This window comes from Piliocolobus tephrosceles, chromosome 9, assembly GCF_002776525.5.
Source record: "Piliocolobus tephrosceles isolate RC106 chromosome 9, ASM277652v3, whole genome shotgun sequence".
Taxonomy (NCBI): Eukaryota; Metazoa; Chordata; class Mammalia; order Primates; family Cercopithecidae; genus Piliocolobus; species Piliocolobus tephrosceles.
In genome coordinates this window covers 20,560,219-20,587,325 of record NC_045442.1, presented here as the reverse complement: position 1 = coordinate 20,587,325, position 27,107 = coordinate 20,560,219, and the positions used below count along the sequence as shown (strand labels likewise).

Below are 27,107 nucleotides of genomic sequence, written 5' to 3'. Positions count from 1 at the left end.
TTTCACTAAGTTACCCAGGTTGGTCTTGAATTCCTGGGCTCAAGCAATCTGCCCACCTTGGCCTCCCAACGTGCTGGGATTACAGGTGTGAGCCACCGCTCCTGGCCTGAAGCATTTTTGGATTTTTGGGTTAAGGTTACATAGCCTTTACTGTTACTATCACGATGTTATTATCCACATTTTATAAGCAAGGATCTGGAGGCGTAGAGAGGTAAAGACTTTTCGCAAGGCCCCAGAAGTACCAAGCCGCAGATTGTGAATTTGAACCCAGGCATTCTGGGTCAGAATTAGTGAGGTTTTAAGTTAGTTTTTTTTTTTTTTTTTTTTTTTTTTTTTTTAAGTTAGAGTCTTGATCTGTTACCCAGGGTGGAGTGCAGTGGTGCTATCTCGACTCACTGCAACCTCTGCCTCCCAGGTTCAAGCGATTCTCCTGCCTCAGCTTCTTGAGTAGCTGGGACTACAGGCACACATCGCCACACCTGGCTAATTTTTATATTTTTAGTAGAGACGGTGTTTGGCCATGTTGGCCAGGCTGGTCTCGATCTCCTGAACTCAGGTGATCTAACCGCCTCGGCCTCAGAAGTGCTGGGATTACAGGTGTGAGCCACTGTGCCCGGCCTAAGTTTAGTTTTTAACCATGTTGCTTCTTCTTGAATCTTCTGTCAGTCAGCTCCACAACGGTGAATCAGGGAGTTAGGTGTGGCTGTAAGAGAGGGCCCAGCAGCTGGCTCAGATAGGTAAAGAGACGTTCCTTAGTTCTTACCCTCTGCTACCAAGCCATTTCTTGGGATTAATCCCTCTTTGCCTGTGTCATTCCACCTCCATTAAATTCAGCCTTCTTTCCACATCTTTCCACTGCTGTTGAAAACTTGAGACCTGAAATCCCATCTCCTAAATCCCTGGGAGCTCTAGAAGTAGAGATGGCCAGATTCTGTGGTCAGGGCTGGTTGGGATTACAAATAAACCAAAGCCTGGGAAACTGTCTTGTTATTAATAGTGCAGACCTTTTGGGGAGGGAATACCCAAACTCGATGCTGTTGGAATTGATTTTGCCTGTCCAGATGACATACTAATGAGCTAAGTGGTTAGCTTCGGATCATTATTGCTCCTTCCCAAGCCAAGTTCTTTTAAAGACTAAAACCACAAAAGCAGAGAACAAGTTGGGTTAGAGAGCCATAGTGGCCCAGTCTGGAGAAGGGAGAGTGGTCAGCTCCGGCCTTAAAAATGAGAAAATAAAGGTGGTCCTTGCTTTGGAATGATTTAGTGGTGCTGACTCATTCAACTGGTCTTTCTTTTTCTTTTTGGAAGTGGAATTTGATTTGGTGTCTGGATTTTGATGGGGATATTTATATTTCTTCAGCACTTTTTGGTTCTTGCAGGAAGTTGCATTCCTAGTTCCTCAACTGCTTTATTTCTTTTTGGGTTTTGAAGCAGGAATTTGATTTGGTGTCTGGGTTTTGATAGGGGTGTTTATGTTTTGTCAGTGTCTTTTGGTTCTTTGAGAGTTTCTCTCCTCATCTGTCATGTGTCAGAGAGGGTGCCTGTCAACCATTCTCTCTCTCCAGGGAGAAAGTCTTCCTTAAAACAGCCCTAAGATCCTTATCTCCTCAAATCACCCACTTTGATGATAATATCCATTGTTCTCTCCTCTGCTTCTTGGCATATTCTAGTCAGTCTGTGTATACAATTAAAAAAACAAAACAGCCCTCTGTGTCCGAAGTACTTGGAATATCCCAGTGTTTCACAGGAGACTTTGGAAGTGGACAAAACTGTATTTCCTTCCCCAAATGAGGTTATTGTGCTCGAAATATCTCCTGGTAGTTTATTAAAGGAAACCGCAGACTGGGGTAAGAGAGACAGTTTCTACAGCCTGCAACCCTGCTATCTTGCCTCTTCTTTTCGACCCTCTTTCCTCCCTCTCCTCTTCTCTCCCCTCCTCACCCTATTCAACCCACCCCCACATGTCATGCCATGCTCAGGGGGTGGCCCTGCAGCCCTGCTTCACTGGGATGGTCTGTTCCTGCTACCCGTCCCATGGAACGTGAGGAAGGAATTTGGGGTGTGGACTTCCTTGAGTGACTAGGATTAGACCCGTCGGGTCTGCAGTCAGACGAGAAGCGTGTGGGCAAAGGGAACTATTGTGTGAGGCTTCTCCGGACAGAAAGCCTGCCTTCATCTTTTACTGTGCCTAATGGACAATTGAGACATTCAGCTTATGTCTGAAAGGAAAGTGGGCCGGGATGGTCTAGCAGACCTCCCAGATGAAGGCTTGTAGGAGAAGCAAATAGAGACAAGGATTACCAACAGGGGGAACAACTGGGGCAGAGTCCTGGGAGAGAATGTTTATTTCCTTGCTCTCTAGGAGGGATTTGGAAAGAGCCATAATCCTGGGTTAGGAGTAATTTGTTACAGCAAGATGATACTTGAGTGACAGGCTGCTTCTGGCTGAGGCAGCAAGACTTGCATGCAGGGGGGTCGTGGGCCTCCAGAAGGTCAGCCTCCCGTAAATCTCCACCCCGGCTTTGGGGTTTGTTTCTCCCCAAGCAAAATTAACCAGAGGCACTGCTGACCTTTGGGCTTCCTGGGTGTAGCGTTACGAAGCATCTCCACATGCTTGTCACAGCTAGAATTTGACAATAAAAATTTGGACGGGGAGACCCTGCCAGAGCCACTGACCTCTTTCCAGTGTGACAAGGGGAAAAAAACAAAAGGAAAACGTAGCGCGGGGTGCGGTTTCAGTTGAAGTTGGAGGACACGGAACCCAGCTCGTCTCACATTTGCTGTCTATGTAGACTCACTAAAGCAAGTTAATTCATTGCTATTTGACCGCCAGGTCTTTCGTTGTCTTTTGTTGTTGTAGAATGGGGGAAAGAAATACAGAATGGGGAGGAGAACCTAATTAGAAAAATTAAGCCTTGAGAGCTCCCAGCCATGGAGAAAGAAAGGGATTTTTTAGAAGTTGTGATTTTAATATCTGCTGCAATCTGATGATTCATGGATTTAAAATAACCCTTTCAGGTCACCAGGACCCTGTTACTTGCTGGCTTTGTACCTCTTAAAGGTCATTTGTTGGCTTCATCTCTAACAATTTCCATGGTAGACCTAAAATTTCTGGCTGTTAAATCCCCTGTGTAGAAGAAGAAATAGCAAATCTTGGCTGCCTTGGACCTGATACATTTTCTTTGTCTTCATTCACGTGGTTTATCCTTGAAGGTTGAGTAAATGATGTGGAAGCTAGTCGAGGGACTTTAGGTAAGTGATTTCATGCCCACTTTTTTTAGGTAGAGAAACTGAGGTCGCAGGGTGGTAGAGAATGGGCTATAAGATTCCGGTTTCTGAATTGCATGTGGTTTTGTTGACTCAACTGCTCTTCTGTTGTTTTTTAGCCACATTCCTTGTAACAGTCCTCTCTCCCATGTTTCTTCATCAGCACCATTAACCCAAGGTATACTGTCCTCTCTTATCTTTCACAAGGTCTTGGAGTTCCCATGCCTTTGTAAGCATCCCTCCCCCGAGATCCAGCCCCAACCAAAACCACATTTGGAAAAATTGCTTGTTTCCCAAGAAGCTTTGAAGGATATGATTTTGTATAGAACGGCTTCACAGGTTTTCTGTTCATTCTTTTATGGTGGAGTATGTGTGTATGTGACTCTGTCTTCTCTCCATCCCTCTTTTTTTTTCTTTTTTCTGAGATGGAATTTCACTTTTGTGGCCCAGGTTTGAGTGCAATGGCATGATCTCAGCTCACTGCAACCTCCACCTCCTGGGTTCGAGTGATTCTCCTGTCTCAGCCTTCCAAGTAGCTGGGATTGCAGGCATGTACCACCACACCGGGCTAATTTTTGTATTTTTAGTAGAGACAGGGTTTCATCACATTGGTCAGGCTGGTCGCAAATTCCTGACCTCAGGTGATCCACCCGCCTTGGCTTCCCAAAGTGCTGGGATTACAGGCGTGAGCCACCATACCCAGCCTCCCCATCCCCTTTTATCTATTAAATGAATGTAGTCACCATCAAAGACGGTGCCTAACTCTTCTTTGTTTTCAGTTCATCTTAAATTCGCATGTAATTCACATGTCATAAAAGGTACCAATTTAAAGTGTACAATTCAGTGGTTTTTTAGTATATTTAGTATATTACAATATTGTACAAACATACCAGTATCTTAATATTTTTATCATCCCCAAAAGAAACCCTGTAACCCTAGCAACCAGTCTCTACCCACCGTCCCCTTGGCTCCTGGCAATCACTAATTTACTTCCTGTCTCTGTAGATTTGCCTATTTTGGTTATTTCATATAAAAAGAATCATACAATATGACACTTGTTTGGTCTGCCTTTAAGTTAGCATACTTTCAAGGGCTACCATGTTGTGGCATGTGTCAGTACTCCATTTGTTTTTATTACTGAATAGTATTCCATTTTATGGCTGTACCACATTTTGGTAATCCAGCTACCGGTTGAGACTTGGTGCGTTCTTATCCCAGAACATACCATATTCAGCTCCCAGTGACACCCACATTCATTCCTGGGCTGCTCCATGTCTTCCAGCTGTTTTCCTGGTTTCCCGTTGCCTCTGCCTACTTCAGCATGCTGTACAGACATGGGTAGTAACTAAAACATTCCAATTAACTGCATTGTACTTGGCCTTTTTATAAGAAGCAGTAATTAGAAAATATGGTGACCACAAGGTTGATATTAAAATGAAAGATTATAAATACTTTTCTGCCTGAAGGTAGATGGCCTCTGGCCTGCCTCTTAATGGGAGGTTCCTCCAGCAGCTTGCAAGCATCAGCTTAGCGGCCATGGGCCATGAGCCTGTCTTGCTTTGTCTGGAGGCTGAAGACTTTGAGTGACATGGGAGGGCAAGGGCTGCTCCTTTTGACTTCTTCCAATGTCTTCATGTCCTTTAACCTCCTGGCTTAGGGACTTGTGTGCTGGTGGTGGAGCTGGCATTTGCTTGGAATCCACAGCCCTTTGGGTGGGACTTAATCTTGGGGTTGCCTGAAGACTTTGAGATGGCTAGGTCTGGGCCTTTTCTGGTCACAATGGAGCAAGACTATCTCAGAAGCCAGAGTCTGTCTCATCAGTCCCATGTCTTGGGACTGTACCATTGCAGGGTCTTTGCCGTCCCCTGGAGATTTGTCTCCTGCCTGAGCACCCATTGGCCATTCTACCTGTAAGCTCAGTAGGGTGTAGGCAAAAGAGTTCTGTCCTGGAAGTACCAAAGTCCTGCATTCTGGTTTCAGTTTCTCGTAACTGTGTATAACTAAGTCACTTAATTTTCTCTGCCTCACTTTCTTCTGTTTTAAGATGGATTTGGAGATTATTGGCTTTGACCACCTAAAAAGAATGTAGTGACAATCAATTTAGAGGTCTAAAAGAACCTTTGAGGAAGTAAAATGGAATCTTCAAATGGACTACATGCTGATTATTGACACTGCCCTAGCACCGATAGTTGATGCTAATGACTGATCATCAGAATTGCTTGGCAAGTTGGAAAAAAATACATACAGATCCTGGGCCACTACCAAGTTTCATTTAACAGATCTGGAGTGCATCAGGAGAAAAGCCTCTCTAAACAAGTCGGCAAGGTTTGGATACTGTGCAACTTTTTTTTTTTTCTTTTTTGAGACGCAGTCTCGCTCTGTCGTCCAGGCTGGAGTGCAGTGGCCGGATCTCAGCTCACTGCAAGCTCCACCTCCCGGGTTCGCGCCATTCTCCTGCCTCAGCCTCCTGAGGAGCTGGGACTACAGGTGCCTGCCACTTCGCCCGGCTAGTTTTTTGTATTTTTTAGTAGAGACGGGGTTTCACCGTGTTAGCCAGGATGGTCTCGATCTCCTGATTTGGTGATCCGCCCGTCTCAGCCTCCCAAAGTGCTGGGATTACAGGCTTGAGCCGCCGTGCCCGGCTTTTTTTTTTGTTTTAAGATGGAGTCTGGCTCTGTTGCCCAAGCTGGAGTATAGTTGCATGATCTTGGCTCACTGCAACCTCTGCCCTCGGGTTCCAGCAATTCTCCTGCTTTAGGCTCCCGAGTAGCTGGCATAACAGGCGCCTGCCACCACACCCAGCTCATTTATAGTTTTTGGGGAGATGGCGTCTCACTGTGTTGGCCAGGCTGGTCTCGAACTACTAACCTCAAGTGATCCGCCCACCTCTGCCTCCTAAAGTGCTGGAATTACAGACTTGAGCCACTGTGTCTGGTCCTGGTCCTACTTAGCTTATTTGTGTTAATTCCTGCACCATTGATTAGCTTATCGTCCCATTGACTGTGTCTTTAGATGACTTTTCTGGGCCTCAGAATATCTAGTCCATAGCTGACACAGAGCATATGCTTAATAGTAAATGCTGCAGGAATCCATGCATTGAAGTAGAAAGAGATTTTTAGATCACGTTCCCCATTTCTTGCTACAGACTTAGGCAAAGAATGGAGAAGAGGTTGTCCAATGAAAAAATGAAGTGACATGCCAGGTCAATGACAGAGCTAGACCTGGAAATAGGTTTCCAGATTCTTCCCCTTCTACCATACTTTTCCTGGGAGTACGCACTCATAATTTGAAGAGTGACTTTTGGGGGAGAGTGGAAAGAAGGCCTGGGCCTCAGCCTAAGGGGCCCATTGGTTGTGAGAGGAGGGTCTGGTGAAATTCCATACTGATTTGTGCATGTGTGAGCTGCTGTACCATAGCCTCCCTGCAGAACCACTAACTTGGCAAGTGCAGAAATAGTTTAGGGACAGGGATGTTGAAGGATTGGCGGGGTAAAGAAAATAGTGAATCCCAAGTTTTGTTAATTGGATTTTTTTGTTTGTTAGTTGTTTTGCTTCATTGTCTTCATCACACCAGGGGCCTCCTTAAATCTGGTACAAAAATTTTCTTGGAAAACAATTCAGTGTTTGTCCATAGGGCTTAGGAGGGGGAGATGGTAGATGCTCGAAAGTCTTGCTTATTACTTTGGGGACACTGAGATGTTCCCTTCACCATGTACTTTGAGACACACATCCTGGTTGAGTTCAGGCAAAGATGCCTAACAGTTGATAAGAAAACTGGGAAAGACAGAAGGGGTTTGTAAGGTAAGTCAGGGTGAGTGAAAACACATCGGGTGTGCTGGAGCCCTAGACGCTTGACTGCCACTCGCCCCTGTCACCTCAGGCAATCTGGGTCTTGCTCTGTTGGCCTTAGTTTCCTCCTTGCTAACAGGTTAGTTCCACCTTTCTGCCCATTTATTTTGTAGGGTTATTGTGGATGTCGTTCTGAACTCTGAAATACCCTCTAAATATGAAGTGATACAGTATTAGTGCTCTTTACATGGTTATGATTAAAAATATTTATGAGAAAAAGGTTAACTATTAAAGAAAAATATTTATGAGAAAAAGGATTTCATTGAAAATCTTGTAAGAACCAACTGATAGAAGATAAGGCTATTAAATTGTTAACACAGATGCCTTGATATCCTACCTTTCTTTCCCTATATTCCTTTTATGTGAGAAATGAGATAGTGATTTAAGGGAAAAACTTACGAGTTCCGACTATGTTGGCTTTTTTTTCCCGCAAGTCAACCTTAAAATCTTACTTAAATCTTCCCTTCCCTTCCCCTTCCCCTTCCCCTTTCTTATTTCTTCTTTCTTTTTTCTTCTCCCTCCCCCTCCCCCCTCCTCCTCTGCCTTCTTTATCTCTCTCTTTTTTCCTTTTCTATCCTCCTCCTCCTCCTCCTCCTCCTCCTCCTCCTCCTTCTCCTCCTTCTCCTCTTTTCTTCGTTTTTTTTGAGACCAGGTCTTCCTCTGTTGCTCAGGCTGGAGTGCAGTGGCACCTTCTTGGCTCATTGCAACCTCCGCCTCCTGGGTTCAAATGATCCTCCCACCTCAGCCTCTCAAGTAGCTGGCACCACAGGCACGTGCCACCACACTCAGCCAATTTTTTTTTTTTTGGTAGAGATGGGGTCTCGCTATGTTACCTAGGCTGGTCTTGAACTCCTGGGCTCAAGCAGTCTTCCTGCCTCTGCCTTCCAAAGTACTGGGATTACTGGCGTGAGCCACCACGCCTGGCTTGAAATTTTTCTATGGCTTTATTCTTTCTCCAAGTCCAGAGTCTACCCAACCTTCTGAGATCTTTGGTTTTCTTTTCCTAGGTAACTATAGTACATACTTATTTATGTTAAACAACAGAAATCACATATTTCTGAACTTCTTTTTCTATACAATCATGCTTTCTAGGCAAGTAAAGTCTCTGTTTTAGGGTCTCTCGATTTTTTCAAAAGATGCAATTCCTAGAGTATGGTTTTACCTAGAACAAAGCAGCCTAATCTCCTATACCTTCTGCAACTGCAGAAAAATTGGTTAAACAGACTTTGTAATCATGCCCCCTACAATTCTGAAGGGACTTCTGAAATAGTTTCACAGTGTTTCAGTGTTAGGTATATTTGATCAATGCTAACTTTTGGAAAACTTCGGTGCCTGTATGATTTAGAGGGTAGTGCAGAATATTAAATTAATCACAACTGCTTGTATTTTAACCATTCTGGGTAAATTGGGATTCCCTGACGCCCAGGCAAAATTGTTTGTTTGTAGAAGATGGGCTGAATTTTCCATCTTCCATTTCTGAGAAATGAGGTAGGTTTAGAAAGAGGCAATCAGGCCTCTTCTTTAACAGACATGTGTGTGTCTATTAAGTGTGTGTCACAATATGAGTTCCTGAAGAAGTAAGTGTCTGCTGTTGGGGTGGATACTTGTACTTCTTATTTTCTTACTTCGCACATTTTTCTGGTATTTCCGTTTTTATGGTGAGTGGCTTCTGGTTGTCTTTTCTTTTGTGTAATGATATGAGCGTCACGATGCGGTCTTCAGTGTTGCATATTTGTAGGGGATCTGTATGAATGGCCTGTGGTGAGGCTGCACTGAAAGGTTAGGAGGAACCACCTTGATGCGGGGGAGGCTTAGTGACTTTGGACATCATGGGCTATGACTGGCTATACCCTCGGCTTTGACGCATAAGCAAAGTATTGACTTTGTATTTTATAAAAACCAGAAGTACAACTTTCTGGCAGCAGAGGATTAGGAAGGTTTATCGAATTTTTCTGCTGGCTATGAGCAGAAAGCTATCATGAGGATAGTATCCAATTAATTCGATTTTTTTGGTTGGGCATGGTGGCTCCCACCTGTAATCCCAGCACTTTGGGAGACTGAGGTGGGAGGGTCATCTGAGGTCAGGAGTTTGAGACCAGCCTGACCAACGTGGTGAAATCCCATCTCTACTAAAAATATAAAAATTAGCCAGACGTGATGGCACGCGCCTGTAATCCCAGCTACTCGGGAGGCTGAGGCAGGAGAATTACTTGAAGCTGGGAGGCAGAGGTTGCAGTGAGCTGAGATCACACCACTACACTCCAGCCTGGGCAACAGAGTAAGACTCTATCTCAAAAAAACCATAATTTCTTTTCCTCTTCTCTTCTCTTCTCTTTCCTTTTCCCTCCCCATTCCCGTCTCCCCTCCCCTCCTTCCCTTTCTGTCCCTTTCCTTCCTTTCTTTTCTCTCTTTCTTTCAACAGGGTCTCACTCTGAACCTTTTCCAGGCAGAATTGCTCAGGGATTTTTAGACTTCCATTCTGGAAAAGAGGGGATAGTTATTTTGGTGTGATTGTGGTCTTGTGGTTAGACCTTGTGACGGGGGCCTCAGCCAAAAGGTTCAAATTTTTTTCCAAGCTTTTCCTTCACAACTTGAGTTAATCCTAAACGTTGCTTTTAGGCCACTGGACATGCTTTTCTATATGCCTGTGTTTGGCTGTTTGGATTGAAGGCCCAGCGAGGGAAGGCACCTTCGCCCATCTGATATGGGCAGGCCTCTACAATTTTATTCCCTAACCAGGACATGACAAACAATGGCCCATAGACGAAAACTGGCTTGCCACCTGCTTTTATCTGGCCAGTGAGCTAAGAATGACTTTTTATTATCATTATTAATAATATTTTTTGAGGCAGGGTCTTGTTTTGTCGCCCAGACTGGAATGCAGTGGTGCAATCATGGCTCCTGCAGCCTCAGACTCCTGGGCTCTAGCAATCCTCCTGCTTCAGCCTCCTGAGTAGCTGGAACCTACAGGCATGTGCCACAAGCATGTATCATCACCTCCAGCTAACTTTTTTAAATTTTTGTAAAGTCTTGCTGTTGTTGCCCAGGCTGGTCTGGAACTCCAGGCCTTAAGCAATTCTCTGGCCTTGGCCTTCCAAAGTGTTGGGACTACAGGCCTGAGCCGCCGCACCCAGCACTTTTATTATTTTTAAATGGTTGAAACACATCAAGAGAGGAATAATATTTTTTGACACAGGAAAATGATATGAAATTCACATTTCAGTGTCTATAAATAAGGTTTTATTGGAGCACAGCCATGATACAACACATACACTCACTGCCTGTGGCTGCTTTCGAGTTACGAGGGCTGAGTCGAGTAGTTACGACAGAGATCGTATGGGCCTCAAAGCCTAAGATATTTGCTGTCTGGTGCTTTACAGAAAAAGTTTGCCAACCCTGCCCTGAACAAATAAAGGGACAAATTCCACTTGCCTGTCCATCTGTGGAGCAGAGTCACTGAAAGGAAATACTGGAAATACTGGAAGCCACATTGGTGTTTTATCAAGGATGTGAAGTTTCCTGGCAACTTTGTTGCCATATCGTCATCATCATCATCATCATCATCATCATCTGCCCTTTAAGTTTTCTGCTTGTTTAGAAAAGAAATTTATACAGAGCCCTCAGTAGCAGCTGTAAGGGGGCAGGTTCTCGGAGCAGCTCATTCTCGACATTCTTGCTGCTGATGGAAGATTCTCGAGGATGAAGGCCCCTCTACGGGAGCAGGCTCCATCAGTCTGGCTTTAGTTGATGCCAGTTTCTGCTAAGACTAATTCCTAAAGGAGCCTCTCCTCATTTGCCTTTTCTTCCTGTTTTCATTGGGGGAGGTAGAAGAAGAGAAAAAAAATTAGAGATGCTTACCTTTTTCTTTTTGCTGGCAATTTAACAGTCTTTTCAGCTGCTTTGATTCCTTTCGGGCCATTGGTGTTACATGTATTTCAAGATTTGCTCACAGGTCCAAAGCTTGACTTAAACTCCCTGAGACATACCATAAAATATGATTTGGGGAAAAACCCTAATGGGCTATGATCAGAACATTATTATTCAACAAAGGATGAAATGCTTAAGCCAAGATGGCTTTCTTTCCTTTTTTTTTTTTTTTTAAAGGAAAGTTGAGCAGACTCCCAACAGTTTTCAATGTAGGAATTCCCACAGCCCCATTTGATTGCAGTTTGTTGAAAAGTTTAATGTTTTTGTAGGCAATTCATAATTTCCACGTTGAACAGCCTAAGAGGAAGAGAGCTGGAGCCCACTGTTGTTTTTATAGTGGGATGGTGGGAACTTTTTTTTTTCCCTCCCCCAAAAGGATATAAAACCAAGTCAGATGGTTGGGAAAACGTGGCACAGGGTTCCAGCCCTTTTGTAAATCTGAGATGCCCCCTCCTTCAGGTCTTCCTTTAGGACCTAACAGAATAGAATTTCCTGCTGCTTAATGTCTCCAGGAAGGAAAAATTTTCCTCTAGGCTGTAATAGTACCTAATTTCCTTTTTCTTCCCTTTATTTATTTATTTTCCCTATTAATAAGGACCAATTGTAGAAGATGAAGGAAGCTGGGAAACCCATCACTTTTGGAGAAGGTTAATAGCTTCCTTTAGAAAATCCTGACATAATACTTATTTCCCCAAAAGGCACTTCATCAGCCTGAATGCCAGTTAAGATTCAAGGAACGGGCTTGGATTTGTGTGTACCCAGCAGTTCTGTGGCATCAGGTTGCACTGGGAAGGAGAGTTTGGGGCTGTCACTGCGGAGTCCTTGCAAGTCAGCAGGACCAGGGCTGTCTTCCTGCACCATCTGGATTTGGTTAGCTCTCTCTGGGCAGTGGGGCCGAGTCTCATTTCCTCCAACAGTAATGTTATATAGGCAATGATCCTGAGCTGCCCTAACATAATTGAAAATTATGTGTATTGTAGGCTTGGAGCGCTGAAATGTAGGCTCATAAAAATATGTGGTGCAGGTAGCCTATGGAGATTGGATGTGGCACACAATGAAGCTTTTATGTAAAGTAAGAATTATAAGTCTCCATGTTAATATTGTATTATGAGTATGACAGTTCTTGGGTGGGTCCTCAGGGCAGGTCTGTCACCTTCAACAAAGCCCAAGTTTCCTAATTTTACAGAGCTAGTATTTGGATGTAATCAAATCAGTTTTGCAGGTGGTCAAAGATGAAAACTTGTCCACCAATATAGGTCTCCCCACTGAGGGATAGCTTGGGGTGTAGATGGGTTCGACTCCATTTGGCGTTTTTGTTCACGGGTTTTTATGAGATGGAGAGGTGAGTGTTCGTGGGTGTCCACTTTGGTTGGCCTCAAGGAAATGACTCTGTTGAGTGGTTTTGACCAATGTAGCACATATAGTTATGTGGTAAGTGAGAATGGGAAGAAGTCGGGGTGAGACGGGGCAGTCTAGGTTCCCAGAGCCCTCTGGCCTGGGTTACAGATGGAGACTCTGGAAATATTTACTTCAGTGGTTTTCAACTTGAGATGATACTGCTCCCAGAGAAGGTGATTGGAAGTGGTGAGATGGTAAGGATGACTGAGGGGGTTCCTGTATTTACTATCTGGGGGCTTGGAGTCCTAGAAATCCTTCAGTGTTTGGGACAGACTCCCCACCTAATACCCTGTGGCAGATAGGACAACTCCTTCGGTACTCAGATGGAAAAACCAGAGATCACAGAAGCAAGGGGATTCGATGCAGGGTCTTGTGGCGAGTTGTAGACACAACGAGACTAATATCTAGGTTGCTCACCATGGGAGGCCTCTGGGTGAAAGCTCTGAATTTGTAGCAGACATACCCACCTTGTATAGATCCTAGACATCATGGGAAAATCGACTGTGCACTTTGGCAGGTAGTTCTTGGGCAGTGATCTTCCAGCTTTAAGTATAACCAAATTTGGTTTGAATTTGCCGAGTAGTCGTATCTTTGAGGAACTTGTCGGCTGACTTGTGGATGGCTTTGGCACTTCTGTCTCATGTGGGATTTGTGCAAACTATTCTGTATTATCCTTTCCTGTCTCCTTTCTTTCTATTGAAATTGTTCTGACCATCAAGACCTAACTGTGCAGCCTTCCCCAGTCTCGTGTCCCAGAAATTCTGTCATCTTTCTTGGCATTTCCTGAGTTCCTGAGTCCCTGAGTCTCTATCACAGTGTCACCATATTCTGTCTTGATTTACCTGTGTCTGTAAGGCTCCTCATGCTGGCACAAGCTCCGTGAGAGCAGACATCTTTGTATCTCCTAATGCTTGTCACAGCCTGTACACAAAGCAAGTAGTACTCAGTGTTCATTGAGTAAAGTTTTCTATAGAATTACTATTAAAACCAGCCATTTATTTTGCTTGAGGAGGTCTCCAAAATGACCAAGATGTCTCCTTATATCCCCTCCAAGCATTCATTAACTGATGGATTAGTGAGTTGGCCATGGGAAACATAAAGGCTCGTCTCCATGTGCTTCTAAGCATTGTGTCTAAGTTCCGTTTGGTTTCCTGAGTGAAACTGTCATAGCATTACCAATGGAAGTTAAATGCCTAAGAGTTTCTTATACATGGGCTGAGTACCTCTGTGACTGGGGAAGCCACCTCACCTCATTTTACCTTGTCTGCAAAATGAGGAACTGGGGCAACTCATCCTTCAGATCTCACTGAAAGCTAATGGATTGCTTTTGACAGAAGTAGCTCCCTTGGGCCGTATATTCATTTCCTAGTTTGGAGGAAGGTGGGGACAGACAGAATTGACTTACACCTTTATTTTTATGTCTACGGTAAACCCGTGCATACTAAAGCATTCCTCTGGTCTTTTGAGGTGAGTGTATACTCACCAGTCTGGCACTGTGCATCTTTTACCAAGAAGTAATTTTTGTTGAGTAAACTTGGGTTGTGTGAGGAACTGCATGCTCACCATACTCAAATAGCTTTTGCTACCTAAAGGATAGCTACTCACATGTACTTGACTTTCTTTAAAGTGAAGGATGATGACATTTGAAAAACAGAGGTTGAGAAGGAGCAGATTTGGAATTGATGGTTTCCTAGGACACTTCTGGCTTGAGATTTGGGTTTTACTTCCTTTGGAATAGCTCTATATTCCTCTCCCTCCCCACCTCTCCCACTGCCCTCCACCCCCCCACCCAATTAAGGTAGTAGCAATGAAATCATTTTTTTCTGAAGCTGCCCTGTAGTTTGAATGCAAAGATAAAAAATACAGTTGCTAGTAACATTAATCTTCTATATGTGTACCTGTTGAACTTGAGCTCTAAGGAAGAACCTATTGGTATTGCATGCTTTTTTTTTTTTTTTTTAATGATTATTTGCATGCTTGTATGTTTTTTAGTTTCTGACCCATGTCACAGTTATTTTTTGGGCTAGCTGTTCTGCATTTACTTTCTGAATTCATTGTTTTCCATTTCACTTTGTTTCCTCTCGCCAGTATCTCCAGATGAAATGGCCACTGCTTGATGTCCAGGCAGGGAGCCTGCAGAGTAGACAAGCCCTCAAGGATGCCCGGTCCCCATCGCCGGCACACATTGTCGTAAGTAACCTCCCAGAGATGATGGCTTCCTTTATTGAGGGGGTGAAAAAGAAAGTGCTTTTTTGATGATAACAGGCCTTATTTGTCATTTTTCTCTTTCTTTAAACAAAATTTCTTCGGAAATATTCTTGGATATAGCCTATGTCTATAAGGTATTCATTTTCTGCTATTGGACCTTAATGATTGTAACCTACCCAGAAATTTTACAAACCTTTCCTCCACTCTTTTCCATGTATTCGGTTAGAATCTAGCCTTGCGGGCTCTAGTTTATGGGACACAATCACCATGGTATGGAGGAGACTAGAAGTGGTATCAAAGCAGTTATAAAAATACATTCAGGGGAGGTGAGGTGAAGAGGAGGGAATTAGAAACTCAAGAGGGGGTCCTGGATTTGAAACTTGCCTATTATCCTGTCCCCCAATTTATCTTAATATTTGTTGCTAACATTCTACACTAACATTAGAAAAATTTCATCTGGGCTGGCTTGATTTGTAAACCTAGAGTAGAAATGAACTTAGAAAGGCTAAAATGGAATTTAATCTATACAGCTATGACTTTGAAAGTATGTGGGTTCGATAGAGAAAACATTTGTTTTTAGTACTAAGAGACTACAAGTGTGTGTCTACATATATTTTTAATGTATTTCTTAGGGCTTTGTAGGCTCTAAGAGTGGAATTTATAAATTAACCTCTTGAGAAGATAGCTCAGCCTTATTTGAAGATTCCCTTCTGTATGTCATGAGCTGGACTTGATGCTTTTGAAATAATTAATGGAAGGCACATTTTTATAATGAATCCATCCATGACAGGTAGAATTATGCAAAGCATGAATCAATCATGTATTTTTCATTTAAGTATCACAAAATGTTAATCATAAATACATTTTACCTCTATATTGTAATTTCTAAAAATCGCAAAACAAGTTTCTTAAGTAGAAAAATCTTAAGATGCATTCTGCCATTTTGGGCTAACTGCCTCCTTATTTTGGAGCTTGCTGTAACTGAACATGTGTTATTTAATGAGTTATACCTCTGTCATATGTGTGTGTATATATCACAAAATAACTTATTTTTGTAAAATCATAGTTTGAGTCATCATTTGTGACAATGTCTTCTTTTCTATGGTATAAACGAGGCATGTAGAAAGAAGATTGACATTTGCTAGAAGCTTCCCCTTTCTTCCAACTCCACAATAAAATGGATGCTCATAATTACGTCTGCTCCTATAAGGTCAAGATTTCAGGGCTGGAAGTGACCTTAGATCATGTAGGCCCAACGTGCCCTCAGAAAAGGAAACTGAGGCCCAGAGATGCCTTAAGTGAATTGCCCAATGTCACACGCTGAGTCAGTGGCCAGAGCAAGGCCTGGATCCAGTTCTCTGCTCCCTTTCTAGAGCCTTGTGGTGTCTTCTCTCCTACGGGAGGTGAAAGTAACTTGCTGTGGTTGGTTCTGTTTTGCTGACTGTAAATTGGGTCATGGTCAGGGACATTGCATAGGTGTAAAGAAGTTGTTAGTTGGGGGTTCTAATGCAGGTTTCTTTGAAAGTGAATGCCCTGTTAAAAAAAATTCTTAACAAACATACAGAGATTTTTTAAAAAAGTGTGACAGTTCTAGACACCTAGAGAATAAAGTGAAGAAGCCTGTTTCACTTTTCCCGCCTCCCTGAATTTCCCAGCGTGGTCCAGGCTGTGAAATTTATTTTTCTGCTTTTGGCAATGGTTGATGGGAATTTCCCACATTTATTTTTTAGCTACAGAGAAAGGACATTATCTTTAAAATCTCTTCGTTGTTTTCTCTCTTTGAGTGAGGAGAGAATATGCGAATCCTGGCAGTAGTTCAGAGTGGACACAGCCCCTGTGTTTGTGGCATAGGCTCTGTGGGCCCCATGCCAGGGGGCATTACCCCCGTGCAAGAGTGGGGATTCGTCCATTTGGATAGAGCAATGATTCTCCACCCCAAATCCCACAAGAACAGTTGCCACAACTTAGGCCCTAAGCATCTCATTTTCCTATGTAGAAGTTAATGATCTGGAGGATATGGCAAAGCATTCCTTCCAGAGCCTGTGTGGATTTTGGCCAGGGGTGCAGCAAGGGGGCTTAGGCCCCTTCTTCCTCTGCTTTGTCTTAGCAGGTGTGTTGACCCATAGCAACTCCCCTGGGGGCATACACACCATCTTGTAGTTGGAGACCTTTGTCCAAAGCAGCCACAACTGGCAACTGTCCTACAATCTTTTGTGCTTTCTGCTGTGCTAAAGGGACCTGGGAATGGCCATTGCCTAGAGGGGATGGGCTGGTGGAGGAAGGTGGGCTCTGGGAGCTGGGGAGAAGGGAAAAGCCATGAACTTGGACAAAAGGACAAATGTGGTTTACCGTTGTGAAATACTTGAATGCTTGTCATGAATGGTGATTTTGGTTCTGTGAGTCAGCCCTGTGATGGGGCTTTTCTGCAGTCTTCACCTGACACCAGGGGTGAGAAGGAGGGTGTCTGGGGAGGAGGAATTATTTGAGGGAGACAGGAAAGTAGAGTGGAAGAAAGGCCTTGTGTTGACCTCCATCCACCTGGTCACCTCTAGTTTTGGGGATGGAGGATGCATACACCTTAAGACTACAGATTTATGATTATATTTTTGCTGAATATAAGGCAATGTGCCAACCAAAACCAGCTGTACCTTGGCTGGTACGGTGTGTCTGTGTTTGTAAAGGGCGCATTCTGAATGGTGGCTGATACATCATTTGGGTCTTTGTAGAGTCAAACATTGGCCAGAGGGTCTGGTTCTTGTTTGGAGTCGCTGATGAAGGGCTAACTTTTCTGCAGACACTTGGGGCTCTTGCCCACACTTTGCTGTTCATTCTTTTTAGTCAGACATTGTCACATCACAGTGTTTCATCAGACATGTTTCAAAATAATTGTCTAAGGATTGCTTCCTAATTTCTCCGAAATTTGGAATTGTTGCAACTTTTGGGCCAAGCTATTTCATAATTATTTCTACTGTCTTGCTTGGAGAATTAGGGATGTATTCAGTGTTTATTATTAATCATTCGAAACTACAACTTTCACAGATTGCTAAGAAGAATAACTTTTTCCAGTACCCATTTGGGGCAGAATCTTCACATGGGAATTGACAGCATTTCGCTGGACTATTTTAATCTGATTGGATTATTTTCATGTGGTATGTGGGTTACCACATTAGAAAAAATTGATGTGTAGAATAAATGTTCTTAACAAGTGGAGGTCAACTTATCAAATGATATTTCAATTAAGAATAGACTCCACAAATTTTAGTTCCTGTAGCTGATATAGCATCTCGTTTGTTACAATCCAGTGATTCCTAATCTGTGTTCAGAGGAGAGAGGAAATTGATTCCAACAGGGATGATGTCTTCATTGGCTGGCCCCAAACTGGGAGTTTATACAAGGCATTAGTCTTTGCCTTCCTCCTCCCCGCCTTCCCTCTCCCCTCTTCCCTGCCCACACCCCCCAACAAATTCATGGACTTCTTTACAACTCGGAGACATTAGCCACAAGTTCCAAGACACCCCCACCCCCCAGCCTCCCCAATCCTATTTTCGCATTCACATAATTAAGCTCTTTTTCTTTCTTGGTGGAGTTTTGAAATTTGTATTTTTAATTCTTTGCTCCCTTTTTCCCTCTTACAAAATGAGTGCCAAGCAGCTAAGTTGTGCTGAGTGGTAGAGTTTGAGTCAGTCTTGGCTGGTAAGCTGTGGGGTTAGGAGCCGCTCCCTGGATACCACCTCCGATGTCTTTGCTATACAAAGACTTTCATTTAGCCTCCTTTGTATCCAGCAAAAAAAGATTCTGTACCCCAAATGATGGTATTTTGGTATAGTATATGTCTTACAAAATGGCAAAAGCCTTCAAAAGTTCCTACAGTTTTATCTTGGGGGTTTCCTTTTGAAGTCGATGTAGAATTTTACCTTGGGGTAGATTTTTTGTGCTTCTTGGTCTGGTGTGTTTTGTTGTGTAATGAGCATGGAGGTGTGGGATAAGAAAGCAGACTGAATCCTGAGGAACAAAGCCTGCCAGACTGTGGTGGTGTACTTTTCTTGTTGTTATTGCTTAAATGCTGCAAGAGAGTGGAAAACTGTTACGAAATAATGCACGATGGGTAGAGCTTCAGAGAAAGTCTCTGCCATCTACCCTGTGCATTTTCAAGGAAGCTCAGAGGGCATGCTGAACCTTTGCTTTTTGTTTCTGAAGAGTTCAGGGGAACCTACCCATAATTAATTTTGTAAAACACTACCTAGAGAGCACCCTCTTGGTTATTAAACACATGTGTTGTTTCGATGGGATGTTTGACCTGGATTCTGGATGCTTGCTGGGATGTGGCATGTGTTGGGAGGCTCTGTGCTGCCTGCTGAGCACCAGCAAAGTCACGGTGGCCCCTACCTCTGTGGGAGGCCCTGCGCCAGGTGCCCTCAAAGAGTAGAGGGCCCATGAGGCTATGACCAGGGGGACCTGATTTCAGCTGAGAAGTTGGTGGGGATTACAGGCCTGAGCAGCTCCCTGAGGAAATTGCATTAAAAGTGAGATCTGAAGACTTGATTGGGGTTGGCCAGGTGAAGGGACAGGAGAAGGGATGGGGAGTGTGCAGAAGGAAACATGTATGAAAGTCCTCAAGGGAAAAGTGCTTGGTTTGGACAGAGGTAGGAAAATCAGGTAGGAGACTAGAGGTTGGGCAGGGCTCTGGGAGAGTGACGTGGGGTGCAGCATATGGTGAGGATTTGACACTGGGGAGTCACTTGAGCAGGTTGGCTGTTTCAATAGGAGCGTGTATTAAGCTGGCAGCGGGGATGGTGAAAATAGAGATGTGGAGGAAACAGCAGCGGAGCTTGCTGGTAGGTTAGATATTGGCATTGAGGGAGAAAGGAGAGTCAAAGGTAGGTAGCTGGAGATGCGTCACTGAATGGGGAGTATTGGAGGGGGAGCAGGTTTGGGGTGGAAGCGTTGTCTTTTTGGAGAGATTGTATTTGCCATTGATTGATTCATTCGTTGTTTCTGCAAATGTTTAGTGTGGGAAAAAGCATTCTAGACATCGAGAGAGAGCGGAGTCGATGAACGATAACAGCAACAAAAACTGTAGCGCTTCCTACACGAGGCTTGTTCCAGTTGCTTCAGGGGCTGTGTTACCCTTATTCTAAAGAGAGGAGGAACTAGGCCCAGGGAGGTGGGGATTTGCCCAGTTGTGGGAGTCAGGATGTGAAACAAAGCAGCCTGGCTCCAGAGCACACCATCCTCTCAACCACCTCAGAGAAGCTGGGAAAGAGACAATTAACGGGGCGCTTAGAGCACAATGTGTGTGGTCTACCAAGAGTGGCCTGGAGCCCTGGGAATCCCAGGGAACCCCATCCCCACCTGGGAGTGGTGGGCATGGCTGGAGAAGGCCTGCTGGCTTCACTGGAGAGTGGGACGTGCATCAGGGTGGCCAGAGACTGGGCTTCTGGGTGTAATGCTGTGACTACTGCAAAAGGCTCATTGACACATGGTGGGGAGGGCCAGCGTATTTTCCGCGGGCAGGACATTTGGGGGATATGGGGTGTGACCCTGTACTGAGTATCTAAAATCTTTTACTTTTGGATTATCTCCACTTTCTCTACTGCATATATACTTTGTTTTTATTTATTTTATTCATTTATCATGACTCAGCCAGACTCTCTAAAAGAGTTGACTTGTGTTTCCTAGCAGCCACTGAGTCAGAACTTTCCCATTTTGCAGTCAGGGCTGTGGTCAGGGTGTCTGTGTTGTCTAAGGATATAAAGCAAGCCTTCGGGCACTGCCAAAACCTTATTTTATAAGGAGGACTATGAGTACCTAATAGGAAGAACCAGACAATCAGGTCATCTTTTGGTGGGGAAGAAGCGGTCGATGGGATCAGTGGTGCTTTGAAGGAAGTGGGTGGTGTAGACTCCAAAGTATTTACATGGGGCCATGATAGAGTCCATGGTCCGATGTCCAAAGCTTCCTTCTCTCCTCCCAGAAGCTCTGTCCTCTGGTGAAGAGTTTTGAAGTTCCTGAGGTTTGGGTCCATGGTGTGGCAGGTGACACCATGGCAATAGAAGATATCCCATCAAGAAGGATTGTGTGACCTCAGTTGTAGCCTCTGCATATTGGAATCACAATGATTTTCAGGGCCTTAAAATCACATGCCATTTCACCAACTGCCCTCCCCCATTTTTTTCAGCACTGTTTGGTAGCTGTCTGTTTCCCCTGATATTCTTGGACACTTCCAGAGATGGGGGCTCTATCTCCTGGTGGTAGACCGTTTCTTTTTGGTACAATGTGAACTCTTAAGAGAGTTCTGCCTTTAGGGAGCTGCAGTCTCTCTCCTGGAAATGCTCATCTCCTTAATTCATGTTTTGCCGTTTAATTCTGCTTATGCTTCAAGTTACATATCTTGACAGTTTGAAGGTAGCTGTTGTACTCCTCACAACCCCCAGGTCTTCTCTTCAAAATGATTATTAGTTGTAATTCAACTCATCAGTGACTGGTATCTTAGACTACTTAAGGATGGGAATTGCTAATTTTGTATTTAAAAGTTCTACCTCTAAAGTAAGTGAAATTTATTTTTAAACGTAGCTTTCTTCATTCTTAAGCTTTATGTTCATTGTAGACAGTTTGGAAAACAGCCCATAATCTCACCACTCGGAGATTACATTATGAATAATTTGGTATATTTCCTTTTAGAAATATACCAAATTATCCTTTTTTCCTCTGAGTGTATGAATATTTATATTTGTTTTTAACATACTTGAGCTCATAGTGCTCAGTACTTCCAACCTTCTGTTTATTTAAAATGAAAATTGCTGTAGTTAATAAGCACTTTCCTATGTCATTAAAATGCTTAAGGATTTTTAATGACCACATAACAGTCCATAATATGATTAAACCCCAATTTACTGAATCAATGCCATATTGTTGGGTCTTTAGATTGTCTCCTTTTGTTTCTGCTACTGTGAATGACGTGTGATGATCATCTTTGTGCATGTATCTTTGTCCCGCAACCCCTCCCCTTTTATTATTTTCTTGGGGTAGACCCCTAGGACAAAAGTTAGAAAAGAACAAAGTATTAAAAAGTTTCTTGATACATAGCCACAGATGATTTTCCTGAAAGTTCTCAATGTTTATAACTACCGGCAGTACGTAAGAGAGTTATGGTTGGAATGATTTTAATGTCTCTGGGGAATTTAATAACAAAAAAATTTCAGCTTCCCTGGAGAGAGACATGCCCGTAACTCCACCCCGCCCTAGAACAGAGACCCCGCCCATCCAAGTCAGCCTCCCCCGGTCCTCCACCTTCAAAACAGGCAAACAAAATGATGGTTTCTTGAATGATTGGTAGGCTTCAAGGTCAGCTGTTTATTTTAGATAATTCACAGCATAACTTTTATATGTTTTTGGTACCTTAGCCCCTGAATATACTCAGTTCATTTAGGACTATTTTAGAGGTCTTGAGTATACTCTTATAACCTCACATTTTTTGCAGAATTTTTTAGTTCTATTATCTTTGTTTTCATGGCATATTGTTGGGCACAGATACTATTTATTCTATGCTATGTGTGAGCTGGGTCAGGATTGTGACCCTGAGTTATGTTTCTGGGAAAATGTACCCACTTGTCAAAGATGCCGTTGGCTCCTGTGATTAAGGTCAGCCCACAATGAATGTGGGGAGGGCTGGCAGCCTCTCAGATCAGCTCTTGACCATTTCTCAAGCTGGGGCCTGTTGTGCTTGGGGGAAGAGTCTTTGGCAGCTCAGCTTGGGGCTAGCGTTTCCTGACATTTGTTTCGCTGAATGTTAACAAGGTTACTGGAAAAAAGGGTTCTCTCCTAAAATAGATTTAGGGAAGCACTGGGGTAGGCGAAGTGGAAGAGTTTCTTTAGGGCAGGATCTTGACTCTGCAGGGGGCTTGGAGCCTTCCCTAGAGTGGGACTTCCTAACACTGCAGAGCTCTTCCCAGCAAGAGGGGCAAGATTGGGACCTACTTTGGAAAGCTGTTTTTGTTTCGGCACCTGCTCTGTTTACGAAGCGTGGGAGCCTGTTTTAAATTAATGTGCGTCTACTTAGAGCTACACTCATGGTTTTGACTATGTTTATCTTTCCAGTAAATAAAACAAAATTGTTCATTTGGCACCCAGCCTGTCCTGCTTGTCATTTCTTGTCTTGCTGATTAACTCTGTGGATGGGGTATGCTTCTCCAACCAGATTGTAAGTTTCTTGAAGCCAAGGAACTCTGTGGTTGATTTCTTCACGTGTGGCGCTCTCTCTTCCCACAATGGTGCTTCGTTAATTAAGCAGAAAACCCGTCTCTGGTTAGGGACTGGAGTTGATTTTGTTTGGAATGAGTGTGACTTCATCATGACCTGAAAGTGTTCAGGACCATCTTGGTTAGCACAAGGGCGTGGACGTGTGTCTACTTTCTACCTGATGGGGCAGCATGTTTTGGGGAAACGTAATTTTGGGTTATGACACTGCATGGTTTGCCAGTAACTTGCTAATCCAACCTTATACATTCCAGCTCACAGTGGAGCGTGTCTAATTGCCACAGCAGCATTTATGTGGAACGTGGTTGCACAAAAGCTCCAGAAAGTCAGGCTGAGGGCTCCTATCTCTCCTCTATCTTGGTTTAAGCTGTCTATTTCTGAGAAATCCTGGGATGGGGCCACTGGCTCTTTAAGAGAGAGCCCAATTTGGAAATCTACGACTTGATTGTTGATTATGGGCAATAGATACATTTTAAGAATGATGTTGTAGGCTGTATGAAGTTATTTGATGATTGTTTTGTTAATGGCTTGCAGGTCAGATTTTCATCTTTTTAAATTAATTATCATAAAAAGAGAGAACAATTGGATTTCAGAATTGTCCCTTGAGGTGTACTGGAAACTCGGGCGCAAGGGACCCATAGGGGTCTGGCTTGGAAAGTGTATTCCTATGTCCAGTTTACACATAAGGATGTGCAAATTCAGCAGGCTAGCTGAGCTGCCCAGGAATATCCAGGCAAGAATGACCGTATTCTGATAATTACTCAGGCCTCTGCCTCATCTCTGCCGCCTGCCACCCCTGCGCCGACTCTCTTCTGAGTGCCAGGGTCAGCCTCCATTTGAATGCCAAATAGACAGGAAATTAGCATTCCCAGAATCCACGTCTTTAGTGCACTCTCTCCCTAGCTCCAAACCTGTGATTCCTTGTGTTCGACATCTCAGTAAAGCTCAGCAACATTGACCCATTACTTAGGCCTCAAACCTTGGGCGGCATCATTGATTGCTCTTTCCTTTCACACCCCACATTCAGCCCGCCAGCCCATCCCACAAGACCAAGCGTGTCCTCTCTACCTTCAAAGCGCGTGTGGCATCCACTGCTTATCACCACCTCTGCCATTACTGCTGGAGTCCAGTGCCATCATGTCTCAGTTGGATGTCGCCAGAGTGTCTTTGCTGGTCTCTTTCTTGCTTCCTACCTTTGTAACAGCCTATCATCCATCTCTGGTCTCCACAGCTCATTCCCATACTTTGAGAGGGCCTTTGAAAGCCTTAGACAGATCACATCACAGACCTCAATACTGAAAGTTGGGATAAATTTTATCTCTGGAGAGAGGCCCAAAGCAGCGATGAACAGATACTTTGTCCTGTTACATGATTGAAAGGTGGGGCTTTGAGACCCAAGAGCTTAGAATGAAGAGCCTAGATGCCATTAAGCCCAGGCGCTGGCCATGCTTCAAGGTTTGTGCTGGTGGAGGAGAGATGGCTGGGGGTCATCTGTAGGCTGAGCGAGTCCCTGTTCATCAGACCCTGGCTCATCCAGCAGGGCGTGGCTGATGTTTTCAATGTTGTACCCTGAGTAGGACCTGGATGCTTCCCAGCTGTGCCACATCTGAGCCCTGCATGCCATGTGTCCAGTTGCAGCCTGACTGCAATGTAAGGCTGCTGAAGAGCTCTGGATGGTGTGAAGAAGTCCGTTTTCTAGCCCAAGCCTGCATAGCCGGCGGATCCTGGACTGTGATTAAGTGCATCACCTAGCCTTGAATGAGATGGGGTCACCGTGTGTCCAAATAGTGGGATAAAGGCTTTACTCTTGTCTCCCTGCTCTGAGGGCACAAGCTGCTTGTTTCTCTCACAAAGACACTGTCTGTGTTGCTCAGGTGCTGGGGTGAAAAAAACAGCAAGCATTTGAAAAGGCCGAAGAAGGAAGGAAAGCTGAGAGCAGCACAGCCCTGGGGACTGATCCATCCCATTGTCCCCGAGGTGGGGGTGTTATCAAGTCCTGTCTTTGAGCCATACCTCTGACTGTTCCCGGAAAGTTAGACCCAACTCAAGAACACACTAAGAGAAGTGTTTCCCCCCAGCCCTTTCAGATTGAAAGGAGACGCCAACCTTGATGGGCGGAGGTAGAAAATACAGTCTAAAAACAGTGTCTTGTAACTGAAGGGGAACATGACTGGGCAGAGGGCTTCTGGTGAAACTCTTGGGATGATTCAGTTGGAACTCAGGAAAAAAAGTTGTTTTTTTGGAAAGAGGTAGCAGCCCCCTTCAGCCAAAGCTCATAAATGAAGGAATGTCTGAGACTCAGAATTACAGTGACCAAGGCAAGACATTGTCAAAGGCTAATAAGTGAGTTTGGGAGAGGCCATCTCCATTTTTAGAATATGGCCAAACATCTTTCCCACTGTCTTCCTCGAGCCCCTTCCCATCCCATTTCTGAAAAGCACTGAGTTGGCCGTTATTATGCTTTTTTTGAGAGGGAGTCTCACTCTGTCGCTCTGTCGCCCAGGCTAGAGTGCAGTGGCGCGATCTCGGTTCACTGCAAGCTCCGCCTCCCAGGTTCACGCCATTCTCCTGCCTCAGCAGGTGGAACTACAGGCATCGGCCACTGCACCTGGCTAATTTTTTTTGTATTTTTAGTAGAGACGGGGTTTCACCGTGGTCTCGATCTCCTGACCTCGTGATCCACCCACCTCGGCCTCCCAAAGTGCTGGGATTACAGGCGTGAGCCGCCGCGCCTGGCCTATGCTTTTTTTCCCTTAAATTATGAAGTTGTTTTCAGGTATTGAGAATAACACCCAGGTGTGAACTCCCAGCATAAGAAATCAAGCATTTAAAGTGGAATAAGGTTCTGAAGCTGACATCTGTCTCTACACATTTTTTTTTGATAATACCGTTTCCTATCTCCACCCTCACTCTTTCATTGTGGTGAACTACACTTCCCTTGTTCCACTTGGTTCTGTTGCAAATGTGATTAGGCAAGGGGCAGATATGTGATATTTATTTTGAGTGTTTTACACGCAGAGAGGATCTAAATCTGGCTCTTTGCAACTGCCTTCATACACATGCATACACACACACACAAATACACACACACATACATACATAAACACATATATATGCACACACCCCGGACTCAGTAGAGGACCCTCATTTGTAGAAGGGTAAAATGGGTGAGGTGGAAATGCCTTTATGGCACCATGGAGTTCTGTGTAGGCAGTTCCAATCCTGGGCTATTCAGTAAGGAATGAAGTTGGAGATAGTTTTCTGTCCCTTACAACCAAAGGAATTCTAACTAATAGTCTGCCAAGTTTTATGTTTATAATAAAAAATGACATGCTTTTTCTTTTGGATTTTTAATGCTTTTGAATTAAAAATGCTGGAACTTGAACTAATTCTTCTATCGCTACATAAATAGAGCCCTATGAGATTAGAGCATGCTTGCTTTCTTTAAGAACAGGTTGGTTTGTGCTTGTCTGAGGACTGTTTTAAGGAGACTTATTGTACACAATCACCCCCACAAATGATTTCTAAAGAGAGGCTGGTATGAAAAAAAGGAGTTTCCGTGATTCTCTCCTGTGGTTCTGGGGAATTCTGAAAATGAACTTTAGGTATTTTTGTGAAATTCTTATTTTCATATTTTTGGTATCTCAGAGTTTTCTTTTCTGGCTTCTGTTTAACATACTCCTCTTTGCCCTAAAGGTCTCTTATTTTTGCTCCTTGGGACAACTGAAGAACCCTTAGATAATTAATAGTATGAAATTTAGTTGAAAAATGTCACAATAATGTAATAACATAAATAAGGAGGTGTCACTTTAAACTGTGTCGTGTAGTCTCCTCTACTTATTAACACTTACTTGTATTACTCTAAGCATTATTTTTTAAATCATGGAAAATTGGTGGCAAGATGAGCATACAGTTGTTTATTTCTGTTTGACTCATTATTACAACTTTACTATTTGATGAAGGTTCTGTACGTTTTCCTTTAAGACACATAGAAACTTTGAGAAGATCCTGCAGTCCGAAAGGCTACAGTGTCGATCCGAGGACTCTGAGCCAAGTGCAGTGTTTGTACCTGGACTGCAGGCTGGGTGGCGTCTGCTGGGAGCAGTGTGTTGAGAGAGATTCTGAGGCCGTATGTGTCAGGGCCTCCAGGGGAAGGATGCATTGATGGATTAATTTCTGCCAAGGCTGAAAGAGGAGAGAGTA

At 43.9% G+C, this 27,107-nt stretch overlaps 1 protein-coding gene across 17 annotated transcripts in view; it reads left to right on the top strand.

Annotated features, from left to right (window-relative positions):
* The window catches only part of TCF7L2 (transcription factor 7 like 2), a 221,069-nt gene that overhangs the window by 78,637 nt on the left and 115,325 nt on the right, over positions 1-27,107 (top strand). For all 17 annotated transcript variants that reach the window (XM_026446675.2, XM_026446668.2, XM_026446669.2 and 14 more), the window contains one exon: positions 14,529-14,630. In XM_026446675.2, coding sequence (XP_026302460.1) covers positions 14,529-14,630 — 102 coding nt within the window. The remainder of the gene's footprint in view (positions 1-14,528; positions 14,631-27,107) is intronic.